Source organism: Neovison vison, chromosome 8 (genome assembly GCF_020171115.1).
Source record: "Neovison vison isolate M4711 chromosome 8, ASM_NN_V1, whole genome shotgun sequence".
Classification (NCBI taxonomy): Eukaryota; Metazoa; Chordata; class Mammalia; order Carnivora; family Mustelidae; genus Neogale; species Neogale vison.
Window position 1 is genome coordinate 90,407,277 of NC_058098.1, and position 13,991 is coordinate 90,421,267.

The 13,991-nt window shown below is 41.9% G+C and overlaps 1 protein-coding gene across 1 annotated transcript in view; it reads left to right on the forward strand.

Moving 5' to 3' along the window:
* The first annotated feature begins 6,795 nt into the window (after positions 1-6,795).
* The window catches only part of ANTXR1 (ANTXR cell adhesion molecule 1), a 227,831-nt gene continuing 220,635 nt past the window's right edge, over positions 6,796-13,991 (forward strand). The window contains exon 1 of the mRNA XM_044261288.1: positions 6,796-7,351. Within this exon, the coding sequence (XP_044117223.1) occupies positions 7,200-7,351 (152 nt within the window). The 5' untranslated portion in view covers positions 6,796-7,199. The remainder of the gene's footprint in view (positions 7,352-13,991) is intronic.

Sequence of the window (13,991 nt, forward strand, 5' to 3'; positions counted from 1 at the left end):
ATAATTTATAAATATTGAAGGCAACACGAAAAATCATATACATAGTCATATATACTATGGATACCTATGATATGTACATATACATATGGTTTTCATGTTGTTTTTTAATATTTTATGTTGCTTCTAATATATACCCATGAGATATATGTGCATACATGGTTTTTTGTTGTTTTTATGTTTATAAATTGCTCTGTGCTCTATTTTTCAGCTTTTTCAGTTTTTTCAACTTTATTTTATAAATATCTCTGTGTATAGATAGTCCATGTGATTGTTACTTTTAAAGAAAACATGACATTACATCATGCCAATAGTTCAATAGAATGAAACAGACTTAGCAGAAACTTCAGCAAAATCTGAAGCATCTCATTTAAAAAATATTCTTAGTTTTTACTCAAAATAATAAAAGCACATCATTTAAAAGTCAAATTGTCTAAAAGTTTCATAGCAATGTCCCCATTTTTTGCCCCACCAAACTCCGTGGTTCCCAGCTCCCATCCCTTTTCAATAATTTAGTTAATTCCACCATTTTACATTGCTGTGTTTCCAAATGATATGCACACACTGAATCTATTTTGATTCATCAGTCTCAAACATTCTCCACTGACTTTCTATTTCAGAGGTGAGATTTTAACTCTCCTGTGTCAATCACAGCAAGGTAGCTATTGATTTCTTTCTTCTCCTTTGGCAGTATGCTCTCAGGAGATCTTTGTTCTCCTCCTATCTGGATTGTCTGTACTCTAAATTATCTGCACCACCATCATCCTGGGGTGTCCCTTTGCTGTCATCTTAAGAATTCTATTTGTCTTTATCTGGAGTTGGTGCATTAGTCAGGGTTCTCCAGAGAAACAGAACCAACTGAACTCTGGATCTAACATCTTACTAAAGTCCGTATTGATTAGGTCCCTAGCCGTCAGTACTAGGATATATAGAGAGGATATATATAGAGAGATTCATCAGTCCTATGTAATACCCAGTGCTCATTACATAATGTGCCCTCCTTAATGCCCATCACCCAGTTACCCTATCCTCCCAACCACCTCCCCTTCCAGCAACCCTTAGTTTGTTTCCTATAGTTAAGAGTCTCTTATGGTTTGTCTCCCTCTCTGATTTCATCTTGTTTTATTTTTCCCTCCCTTCCCCTGTTTTCATCTGGGTTTTTTTCCCTTAAATTCCACATATGAGTGAAATTATCTGATATTTGCCTTTTTCTGAATGACTTATTTCACTTAGCATAATACCCTCTAGTTCCATCTACATGGTTGCAAATGACAAGATTTCACTTTTTGATGGATGCATAATATGCCACTGTAGATATACACCATGTCTTCTTTATCCATTCATCTGTCAATGGACAGCTCAGCTCTTTCCATAGAGTGGCTATTGTGGACATCGCTGCTATAAACATTGGGGAGCATGTGCCCCTTCGAATCACTATATTTGTATCCGTTAGATAAATGTTTAGTAGTGCAATTGCTGTTGACCCTCATTTCTTATCATTCTCTTCACTAGCCCAGGGTGGTGTGTAAGCACACTCTTAACTTCCACTTATACACTCCTGGCTCCAAAGGCTCTTCAGCATAGGCATCACTCCCACATGTGAGAATTAAATATATATTACTGTCTTTTAGATTCTACTTATCCAATTAAATATGAAGCAGCAGCATCAATTAAGAGTGAAGGAGGGAATATTAAAAACTTGGAGAGTCTGAGAAAACTTTCTCAGAGTGGAAGTAACCCAACTAAAGAAACGTAGTAGGACCATCAGGATATATCTGAACTACAGCAGTGGTGAAGACTAAAACATATGGTTATTGCTGTTTTAGTTTTTATGCTCGAAGAACCTTATTTATGGGAAACTACCAAAATGTGGAAAAGCTATTCCAAAAATGTTACTATATATGCATAGAGTTTGCCAGATTTGGATGTTTTCCTTTCCTTTTTTCCCTCTTTTCCCACAGTCCCCGGATTAACCCCATGATTAAGAACAGCATTTTAAACTGAGCTCATTACTTACTAAGTTTGTGATGAACTCCCTCCATGCTTCAACTTTACGGTTTCTGTTTTTGAGACACCAAATTTTAAAGTTTTCTTATCTGCCACCTTATTTCCCTCTGCCTCTGAGCAATTCTGATTTCTAGAGGACAACATTCTGGGAATGAGTTTTATTTCTTCCTTGTTAGCTCTTAGATTTATAAGAATTATATTGGATTTTTCCTCCATTTCAAAAGAAGATGATAATTCTATCTATGCTGTAGGGGCTCTTAGTCATTTTATGTGCCTATTGATTGACTTCACTATCCTTTTTGGCTTAAACTCACATTTTAAGTGCCTAAATTTATGACCATGATTAAGATTTCAGAGCAGGTCAGTCCTCAATCCTTGACGACAAACATGATTGAAAAGAAAACAAACCTGGGTAGCATCCATGTCTTGAGCTCAACCTATTTTGAAAGGAGTCTTCTCTAGATTCAGGAAATCAGTCCTGATCCCAGGGGCCAAAGAGGTCCTCTCACAACGAATGACATAGGATTTCTCCACTGTTACTTTGGTCACAGTAAGGGTCTTTATGTCTTTATGTTAGAGGTTCTAGGATGAGCCTGCTTCTTAAACATCTATCTTGGACACACATCCAATTGGGCCTGAAAACCTATGCCAGAAAGCTAACCCAGCCAGAAAGCTAACCCAGGTAACTCCTTATTCCTTAAGGCATCAATGCTCAGAGGCAAACTCATGATTACATACATAGTTACTAGTTATAGCTCTGCCTGCAAGCCCTTCTGGTGATCTGTGATGGATCAAGAATAGGGACAAGGATCCTGAGTATTCCTTAAGTAGCTCAAGACGTTGGTCTCTTTGCCCTGGGATCCTTCCTGATCACTTTTGGATCTACTTAAGGAAGGAGTATCTCATTACCAGTAGGAAGAAACATTTGTCATGTCTTAACTCTTTCACATCCTGGGACAACACAAAGAGTTGTAGTTTGAAAGTACATCTCCAAAGATTCCATTGTGTTAGAACTGGTTCTCCTTAGAATTGGTATGGTGAAGTAGAAGGACATGTTGAGTTTCCTCTAAAAGGTTAACCAAACTACTGTATCAATACCTACTTATATATTTGTGTCTCCCAAGTAAATTATGCAAAATCCATGTTTTATTCATCTTTGAATCTTCAGTGTAGGCATAGGGACTGCCTTATAGTAGATGTCCAAAAACTATTTTTGAATGAATGAATGAGTTAATAAGGAGAAAAAAATGAAGGTTCTTTCCTAGGGATTGTTAGATCTTAAAAAGAAAAAAAAAACAGTATCAGAAAGAACCTTCAATTATTATAACATTAGATCTAAAAACCAAGCTCAGAAAAAAGCACCACTGATTATAACCATTTTCTCAGACATTTCTGTAGAGTTTAGCTATCTAGCATTCTTGGCTAGCAGAAACAGTATTGCTGCCAATAGATTTTTGATAGTTCCAAAGTATGTTTTCTGTTTGTTTTCTACTTGTATCCTAGGAAATCTTCAAATCCCAGTAGCTCCTGGATAAGTTAGAATCTTCACCTTTGCATTTCTTAGAGTTCATAGTAGGAATGCCTGTGGCACAGAATCAGCTTTGTTTCACTGGTGGTAGAAAAATCAAACACCCTGAAAGTGGTTCTTCGAAATTTATTCTTCTTATCTCTGCAAGAAATTCACATGCAATTCTCCAGAATCCCACAATAACAATAAAAGCCAACATTTATTGTGTGTCTTCTGAGGGCTGCCCATGACATACATTATCTCACTGAAACCAAGCAGTTCAATGAAGTAGGTAATCTTTGTAAACCCGTTTTGCAGATGGGAAGCTGTGTTATGGACTAGTCATGTAACCCAGTTAGAATGGCAGAGCTTGCTTTGCCCCAAATAGCCTGGTGTGCCATTACACTATTTATTAGTGTCCTATCCTAATACTCAAAACAGTTTAGGGGAATTACCATTAATTCTACAATAAATCTAATCAAGGATGAGTGTGTGAGGCAAGAGGGAAAAGAAATTGCCCACCATAAGACTGTGTATGTCTGTGAAACTCTATGTGTCCTTGAAGCCCCCACATCTATTTCTGATATTCTACAGATATATATGAAAAGCTCCATTGGCTATTAATAGGGTAAGTAAGCCTCTTTGCCCTCATCTTCATGGTACCCCTTCCAAATATTCTTACCCATATACATGTTCACATACTTTGAGAACTACAGGTTCTCTGGCTTGGGACTTGGACATGTAGTAAAACTGTCAAAGGAGTTATGGGCTTGACAAGCTTAGGTAGATTTTGTCTGATATCCTCAATTATAAATTGGTCCGGGTCTCTGAATAAGACCCTGGTCTTGAATATGCTAAAATATGCCAAGGTTGCACAGAAGTGGGCAGAAAAGGGCTTGCTCTAATTGGTCTTGTGTTTAGTTTTTTGCTGGCCCTAAGTTGTCTAATGTAGTCTTCCTTTGGGTGTTTGCAAGCTCTGGTCTTGTCAAGACCCTGGACTATACTGGTCCATTTTATCCCTCTTCTGGATTCTGGGTTGGACTGGCCTGGTCTCTGATCTAGATGAAATGAAGGTTTTGTTCAGCAAGGTATTGAGCCCTTACGAGGTTCTGGGACAGATTCTTTTCAAGATATGCTGGTGTGAATTCTGGATTATTTTCTTGGTTGAGACCTTGTAGGAATGTGTCTTCCTTGCCGTGCTTGCTGTATTAGGCTTTGAGTTTTGGCTAGACTCTAGCTGGATTGGGCTGAAAGTGGACTGGTGTTTAAACTTCATGCTGGGCTTGGGTGTAATTTAGGAAGGATTATGATGGTTTGCAGGTTTAGCTGAATTGCATGTTGAACCAGATTAAAAGGGGATCTGTCTCTGGGCTGACAGTAACTAATATATGAAATTAGCTCATTTCTTTTCAGGGCTCTGAATTGATCAGAGTTAGGTTGTAGCTGTGTTTGACAAGTTTAGTTTATGCATTTGGGTGGCTGTTAACAGGATTTCAAGGGAGGTACTGGATTAAATTGATTTTCAAGTTAGTTTCTCCTTGGCCACTTTCGTGCTCATTTGCGCCGGGCAAGGGGAACGCAGGGAGGAAGGGGGTCCAGCCTGCTATGGGGGATTTTAGCCTCCTCCCAATTATTTTTCCTGAGAGCAGTAATTCCCAAAGTTTAGGTGTCAATAGTTGTTGTCTGAAAGGAAGAGATTCAGGGTCAAGTAAGTCTGGAAAATACAGTTAAACATTTTTAAAAGGAATTCTCAAAGCTTTAATGTGATAATAGACATTTTCTGGTTATCTATTATTGTGTCACAAGTTACCTCCCATATTAGAGACTTAAAACACTAATGAACAATAATTATCTCGTAAATTTCTGTGGGTCAGGAATCTGGGATTGGCTTAGCTGAGTGTTCCTGGGTTAGTGTCTCTTACAGGACTGTATCAAGATGTTGACGGCGGCTACAGTCATCTGCCAGCTTGGCTGGGGCTGAGGGTCCACTTTCAAGGTGAGTGAGTCACTCACATGGCTGACTATCAGCAGGGCATCTCAGTTTCTTGCCACATGGATGTCTCCATACAGCTCCTTAAGTGACCTTTTGACAGGGCAGTGGGTTCCCCAGAGCAAGTTACCCAAGTGTGCCAAAAGGAAACCACAATATCTTCTATGACCTTGCCTCAGAAGTCACACATCATCATTTCTGCCACACTTCATCCACTGTTCACAAATCAGTCTTAGTCAGTGTGTGTGTGTGTGTGTGTGTGTGGCCGGGGGGGGGGGTGTTAACACCAGGAGAGAAGGAACATTGAGGATCCTTTTGGAGGCAGGCTGCTGCAGTGCCTTAGGAGTCCCCCAAACTTATTTGACAACAAAATGATTGTTTAGTGAAGCATTCCAAGACATTAGCATTCCTCAGTACAGCTGGTGGGGGGAAACGACCATGGGTAGTCACACTGTAGACTAAGATTCTTAGAGGATTACAAATGAGGGGAAGATGTATGTCTGGAAGAATAAGGCTGAAGGGCTGAAGACTCCCCAGGTGGAAGATCTATGAAGCTAAAACCGAGTCCTACCTGGATCCACTCTAAAGAGGACCCCTCACATCACAGAAGCTAGCACAGACAGGACTCCCCTCCTAGTCCCAAATGATTTGGAAGGTCCATACTCTTGTAAGCTGTTTACTCCCTCAGTCCTAAATCAAATATAGGGTTGAAAAAAGTCAAAGTTCACAGGCTGGAAAGAAGAACTCACAGAATCTCTAGAATCTGGAGATGGAGTCCATCTAGAACGCCCCTCGGTTCCATGCCGGGAGCAACCTTTTCTTTGGGACTGTTTATGCCAAGCCACAGGACTGGACCCCAAGAGACTCTTTTTTGATCTGTACTAATAGTACAGTAAGGTCACTGGGATGAGTCAGATTCCAAAGTCTCTGTTCTTCTCTACTTCCTTGCACAAAGGCAGTTTTGGGAAGGTCCCAGCCCCAGGGTCAGAGCCAAGGTGCTTGGAGGAAGTAATTTTTCATCAATGTTTATAGCGACCTTATCAGCAGGTGCAGGATAGGAAAGGAGAGGCAGGGATGAAAAGGTTAGAGAATGAGCGAGAAGTAGGAATTTGGGGAAGAAATAATAGAGAAAGAAAAGGAAGGCGCGTGAGAAAAAAAGACGAAGCACGCACAGCCGCACTCGCTCAAACGCCAAAGGGCGCTTTGGCCATCGTCGGCCACAAGGTGGCACCCTTTGAACTTTCTTCCCCCACCCCAGCCAAAAAACTGAGCCGGGGGAGGGGGGCGAGAGGAGGGAGAAAAGGCAAAGCACTCTCCCAACCGAGAACAATTTGAAAACCCACCCCAGACTATTTAAAAGCTGGGACAAAGAAGCGTCAGGACGGAGCTGCTTCAGCTGCGAGACGTCGGCGGCGCCTCCGGAGGGGTCCGCCGCCCGAACCAGGAGCAGCCCCTTTAAAAAAGCGGAGTACAGTATTGGGATTCTTGAAACCTGAAACCTAGAAACAGAATCGAAGCGGAAACCAGAAGGAAAACCTTGAACTCCTCCAGACAATTGCTTCCGGGGAGTTCCAGGAGCGCGAGGGGGAATAAAGGGCCCGCGAGCAGGGCCCCTCGGATGGCGCGTCTCTGAGGGTCGTGGCGAGTTCGAGGCGCGCGGGAAGCAGAGGACCCAACCCTCTCCCTGGGCTGCAGGTCATGGCCACCGTGGAGCAGAAAGCCCTCGGCATTGGCTTCAAGTGTCTCTCCTTGGCCACTTTTGTGCTCATCTGCGCCGGGCAAGGGGGACGCAGGGAGGAAGGGGGTCCAGCCTGCTACGGGGGATTTGACCTGTACTTCATTTTGGACAAGTAAGTGTCTCGAGTTGTTGCATCCTGGGCTCAGCGGGTGATGCTCTTTGCCGGGCTGGGCTTGTTGGCAGCATCGCTTTGGGACGCTTCGGGGGAGCCCAAGCAGCCCCGCACTGCGCCTCGGTCGCGGAGCGCGCCTCCCCATCCTTTGCTGCCCGAGCCCACAGGGGCGTCGCTGCTGGTTGAGGGGTGGAAAAAAAACTACTTTCCGCCTGGCTTTCTGTGCCCGAGGAGCATGTAAGGGAGTGTGAGGATGCTACTGACCTAACAGGTTTCTGTGAATCCTTCCCATTGCTTTAGAAACCTGGTGAGAAGGGCGTGCTTTGGAGAGGTAGAACTTCCAGGCTGCGCGGGAGTGGGCTTTGAAAAGTCCGTGGTGTCTTTAAACAAAATCAACAACAACAAAAAACACATGCTGCCGTGCCTAAGGCATTGCCTTTGTTCCTGATAATACACTGCTCGCTGACTGGGCAATTCGGGAAAAAAGAAGGCGGATTTCTCAACCCTGGACACTACTGGGTTTTAGGCTGAGGAATTCTTTGTTGTGGAACCATCATGTGCACTGCAGGGTGTTCAGCAGTGTCTCTGGCCTCACCCCAAGTAAGCCCGCTCCATGCTCCCTCCACCTCCACCCCGCAGACACCCCCCCCCCCCCAACCCCAGTCTTGCATTGGCGACTACGGAAATTGTTGCCAGAGGTTGCCAAAAGCTCCTTGTGGATAAATTCCCGCCGGTCCCTCCTAGCCTTGGGACCTCTGATTGAGACGGATTCAAGTTCTTGGCAATTCCACTGGTGGGCTACCAGGGAGGTGCAGGAGCCCTGGTTTCCTTACCAAAAGGGATAGCTTTAGGCTTCAGGTCTGTGCTCAAGGGAGAGCTGCACTCTGACCAGTTAAACACTTCCCAAATCCCCTTAGATTTGCCAAGCCACAGTCATTCAAGGAAGCATTATGCTATCTACTAAAACCCAGCTTCAACAGTAAAAAGCCCCCCAGAGAAGCTCCACGCTCATGAAAACTATGTGAGCTCTCTGGTGCCAGGAGAGGCGCTTGCTGTAACAGTGGTGGGGAGATGAATTTCACAGACTGGAAAGTATTTGGGAGTTGGAAAAAGGTCTGCAAAATAAGCTGGCCAGTGAGACACCAAATGTGCTTTGCAGTTGCCCCTGGAGTTTGATTTTTCCGTAAGGGCTGTTTTGAACTCCAGATTCTTTGGATGAAAAGTGAGATCTCTTTCTTAGAGATTTTTATGAGAAGGTGGATACCGAAAATATACTCCAATACTAAGAAATGGAATTTCTTTTGTTACTTCTAGTGGCTGGGAGCAGCAGCTCACAGATTCAGAGACTGTGTCTGAGAACAGTTAGAAGTGCCCATCACCTACTACCTCCCCCACCCCCCAAAAGCCAGTTGGGCAGGACATACAGGAAGACTTAAAAAAAAAAAAATGGGCAGAACCAAGTCCCTGAATGGAGTGACTCTATACTGTAGAGATAATCAGATTCTCCCCAGATAAATTTGAATTGAATTGAACTTTTAAATCAAAGTTCTGAAAGCATTTATTTTGGTGGTAAGAGGAATTTAACAAAATGATTCTAAGTTTATCCTAGAGAACAGAAACCTGGTAAAAAGAGGTAAAATATTTTTAGAGAAAGATAATGAAGGCATACCTGTAAATATTAAAATGTGTCATAAGGCAAATTATGACACATAGGATGGTAAAAGCCAAAGAACAGGTAGACAGGGTAGAAAATCTAGAAAGAAATCCAGGGTCGTGAGAGCATTTAGTGGGAGTTCAAGTCGGTGGGGAATTAACTTGTTATTTTAAAATATGATTCTTGGGGTGCCTGAGTGGCTCAATCAGTTAAGGGTCCAACTCTGGATCTCAGCCCAGGTCTTCCTCTCAGGGTCTCCATGCTGGGTACTTGGGGGAAAAAAAAAAAAGATTCTTAAACAAATGGTTGGTAACATAGGAAAAGAAAAAAATTCCAGAAGGCCCGAAAATTTAAATGTTTACAGTGAAAGGATAAAACAACAAGAAGAAAATTTAAATGACTATTACTATAATCTTAGGTTTAGAGCTTTTAAAATAGGACAGAAGCAATAAAGAAAACTATGAAAATATTTACATATATTCAAGTTTTCCATTTCCGTAAGTGAAAAAATGTCAGAGATAAAAGATTATAAAAAGTTACAAGAACTTTTATAACATCCATTACTCCTCAAAGATTGACCTGAATATATAAAAAAGAAAAAGTTTTAAGAAAGATGAGTCCAGTAGAAAACAGTAAACAAACAAAAAATTTCAACTTCACTAGTAATCAAAAAAAAAAATGAAAAAAAATCAAACAAGATGTAGTTTTTATTAAGTTGGCAAAGGTTTTTTTTTTTTTTTAATTATAATATTCCATATTGGCCAACTTGTGGGAGGTAAGCACTTTCATATCTTACTAAGGAGAATAGGAATTTGTATAGTCTTTCTAAACTGGTGATGTCCAGTGGAATTTTCTGTGATGATGGAAGTGTTCTGTACCTGCTTTGGCCAGCTGGTATCTACTAGCCATAAGTAGCTATGGAGCCTTGAAATGTTGACTAGTGTGAATAAGGAAGTGAACTTCTTATTTTGTTTATTTTCAATTAATTTTAATTGAAACAGCCCCATTTGGCTACTGTACTGGGTAGTGCAGATAAGAAGGTAATTTGGCAACATGTGTCAAATGCTTTTAAAAAAAAAATGGGGTTCTACTTTTCCATCTAGCAATTCTATGTCCTAAAGGAAAAATCCAAGATGGTCTCAACAAGTGACTCCATGTATGTTCCTGGCAATGCTGTTTGTAATAATAAAGCTGAAAATGACCTAGATGTATAATCATAGTGAATTAAGTGAGGCATGGTATAGCCAATGACTGAATATGCCTATTGGATGTGCTCAGAGTGTACCCTTAGGTGAAAACTACAAGCACCGATATTGTGTACATTGTGGTGCTACCTTTGTAAAAAAGCTAAATACACAAGTGTGTTTCTTGATTTACCTAATCTGTGATTGTACTTCTGTCTAGAAGATATTTAAATTTTTGTGTGTGTGTTTTTCTGAACTTTCCAAGTTCTCTATAATGAACATCTGTTACGTTTATATTCAACAAAAATAAGTTACTTTGAGTTTTTGAAAAATTGTTTCAAGTGTGTGGTCTCTAAGCAGCGTGCTGAGCTCCAAGCATAAGATTACAGAGGCTGCTGCTTCTTTTATATCTGATCCTGGAGTCCATTTCTAAATGCATCATAGGACACCCTGCAGTGCACTGGGGACCCAAACGTGCTCCTGGAAAGAAATGACGGGGCCCCTTTGCAGGCACCTACCTTTATATTCAGGTGGACTCCTCTGACTTCTTTTAGTTGTCCTAGGGCTTGAAGAGAGAGGTATTTTCGTGCTGAATGAAAAAATTGCTAGTATTTGATGTGCACACACTTTCAGCTTGCAATCTCAATCCAGGCTAATGTATGGTATTGTCGGAACCGGGAGATGGGCCAGAATGTAGTGATTGCAAAGAGGCCTCTGGTGGTCCCTCAAGATATGGTCTTCTATCCTAGAAAGAACCTTCTCAGACCATGCTGTCCAGCACCCAACCACAGCAGAGTGGAAGGGAAAAGAATGCTGACTCACTCTTTCCTTGGGCATCTAAGATACTTTGGCTGGCTAGACACTGTCTACAGGCTGAACCTAAGGGATCCCAAGGCACCTTTCTTTTCCCCAGCCTCAACTCCCTTTTTCTTGGTGAATGGTTCTCTTCTTTTCCATGACACTAAAACTCAGCTCATTTCAGGTTTTAGCAGGATGTATCTCTGGCCTGGAGAGAACCCAGATTATACATTTAATGGAACGTCATGTTTTCTCAACCAGGAGCAAGACTTCATAATGATAACCTAGGCTACCACAGTAACACAATAGGGCATTATTAGCGGCTTTGGTGATGGGGCTGGTGGACTGGGCTTCACAAGGCTTTATACTGATGGAATTCCATGTTCATTTAAACATGCTTTTCTGGTTACAGTCAGGAAAAGTAGATTGCTGGGAATTCAATCAGGGATTTGAAAACTCAGATTTGGAAGGCCCTATGCAGAGAAAAAACGGGCAAAGAGCAGCTAGGCTCCTTGAAGTCTTCCACGGGCCCTCTAAGATTAATGTGCCCTGTTGACTGACCTACGGAAGTAAAGGTACCTTTCCTTTCTCCCAGGGCTGCTCTGTCATGACATTATACATTTATGTATCATATATTGATCGATTTTATAGGGAACGATTAGTTACATCATTGGAAAAAGTGGTTTCTCCATCCTGAGTCTTGGGGAAGGGCTGGCTGTGTTCATGTGTGCCCTAAAGACTTCAAAAACAGATGGCGTCAATAGCAGAAGGAGTAGAGGAGATGGTGGGCTGGAAGGGCCAGTAAGCACCGAATAGCTTTTTTGACAGGACTTTCCAAAGCCACAGCCTGCCACCCAAAATATACTTATATTTGTAAATATAAGGCCCAGCGTTGGTCCCTTTCCCATTAGAGCCCCCGAACTCCTCCCTTTGCTACTTCTTTGCTGTCCAGCCGTTTTCTTTCTCTCCTCCCCAAGCAAGAGGACCCCATCTTGGCACTTACCCAGAATTCCACCCTTAGCACCACAACCAGATGATCCCCGAGTGGGGATGATCTGTAGGACCACTGCTCTGTGGACCTCTCCAGGGCCATGGTCATTAGACAGATGTTTGTAGCATTAGCCTGTGAACTTCACCACCGGGTATGGTATCATTTTCCTGAGAAAATACCTCTGGATTCCCAACTACTGACTTAGAAAAAGAAACCTTTAGAACAGAACCGAAGTCTCCCCACACTTAGGCATTCTCACAAGTGCCCCGAAGACATGCTTGCTTGGTAGCTAAGGCAGGGACTGCTGTCCCTAGTTTACAGATGAGTTTACCCTTAACCCTCTGTTCAGCCCTGTGGATTAAGTGACCTGCCCAAGGACAATGTCTGCTCCTGACCCCCAGCCCTGCCCTTCCCACTCGTTACTGCTCTGTGTAGCTGGGTTATAATGAGAAGCATATGGCAGTCCAACTGGAGGAACTGGGTGGATTCCAGGAATTAAAAATCCCTGCATCAGGGTTTCAGTAAATGATACATGGTACATAAGGCAGTCAACAGTACTTAACTGAGGAGCTACTGCTCTGCTGTCAGGTCAGCTTTGGTTGATTGAAAGTTTCAGGGACTCCAACCCCCTGCAGCCCACAGAGATGCTTCAGCCATCTGGGGGGTTAACTGGTGGCTACAACTCTAAGGTGCATTCAGGACATCTGAGGAGATGCGCTTCAAGGTCCAATAAATTGTTAATTTGTTCAGATTGAATCCAATGGAAAAAGGAAATTTGATGGGCAGATGGGTTGAAAGAGAGGTAGCTTGTTTTCAGGAATACTTAGGAAGAGGCTTCGAGAAATGAAATTGCAAAATTAGCTCTGAATAAGGAAACAAGGGGTCCATTACAAGAGATCTTGAAAATGCTACTATGATAATTCTAAAAGGCATCATTAAAAAAAAAAATGTCAGGGGCCAGGAATCTCTCTTTCTCTTTCCTTCCTTCTTCCTTCTTTCCTTCCTTCCTTCCTTTCTTTTTTTTTCTTTTCTTCCCTTCCCTTTCCTTTTCTTTCCTCCTTCCTTTCTTTCTCTGTATTGAAATGGATTTTATGGTTGGTTTTAAATGTTTCTCCAGATAGGTTCCAGGTTTGGAGAGGACTTACTAGACTAGGTAATAATTGGTGGAACTCCCTACAAATTGGAAGGTTTGGCATGTGGGTGAAAAATAAAAATAAATAAGGCATAAGTGTTTTGTTTTGTACTTCTCTCTGGGTCAGCCAAGTAATTACCTCTCGTTTCCCTAGCTATGGAGACCTGGTAAAACTCAGTATCAAGCTGAGAATAGAATCCAGGAGTGTTGGAGGAAGGCTCCTGTCCTAAGATAACCTGTAATTATCTTCAAGTGCTAAAGGGCTCCCAGAGGTCCAGAAACAAACTCTGGCACCCTTTAGCAAGACTTGGCTGTCACATAAATGCAAATGGGATTTTCTTTCTGCTAATTTAGAATGTGTGTCTATTTTTGATGTGTGGCCAAGAGACTGGATTTTGCCTTTCTCAGAGATCACTCAGCAACAAAAGACACAGTGGATATTTGGTTATGTCTTGACATGTTTCCCAGACATGCCAGTTTTATACTGAAAAAAAGCAATTAGGTTTCTTTAGTTTGGCTGATTCTTTCATTTATTTGGCATAAATACTTTCTCAATTCCAATCACAAGTGTGTACTTAGTTAAAGATATGGATAACACAGTGTTGATTGCAAGCAGTGTTGTGTTCTGGGAGCTGCAAGGAATATGAAAGAAGCAAGAAGCAGTGCCAGACTATTTGCTTTTTAGGTAGAAAGACATTAGAAGGACTCAAGGCAGCCAAAGCTACAGGTTCCTGGAGGACAAGTAAAGTCAATTTTAGATCAACAATAAGGAAGAATAATAAGTAATATTTACTGATCTCTTGTCACCTGCTAGGCACTGTGGTTAAATGCTTTGCCTCTATTACCCCATTTAATCTTTACAACCACAGAAGGTTAGTACA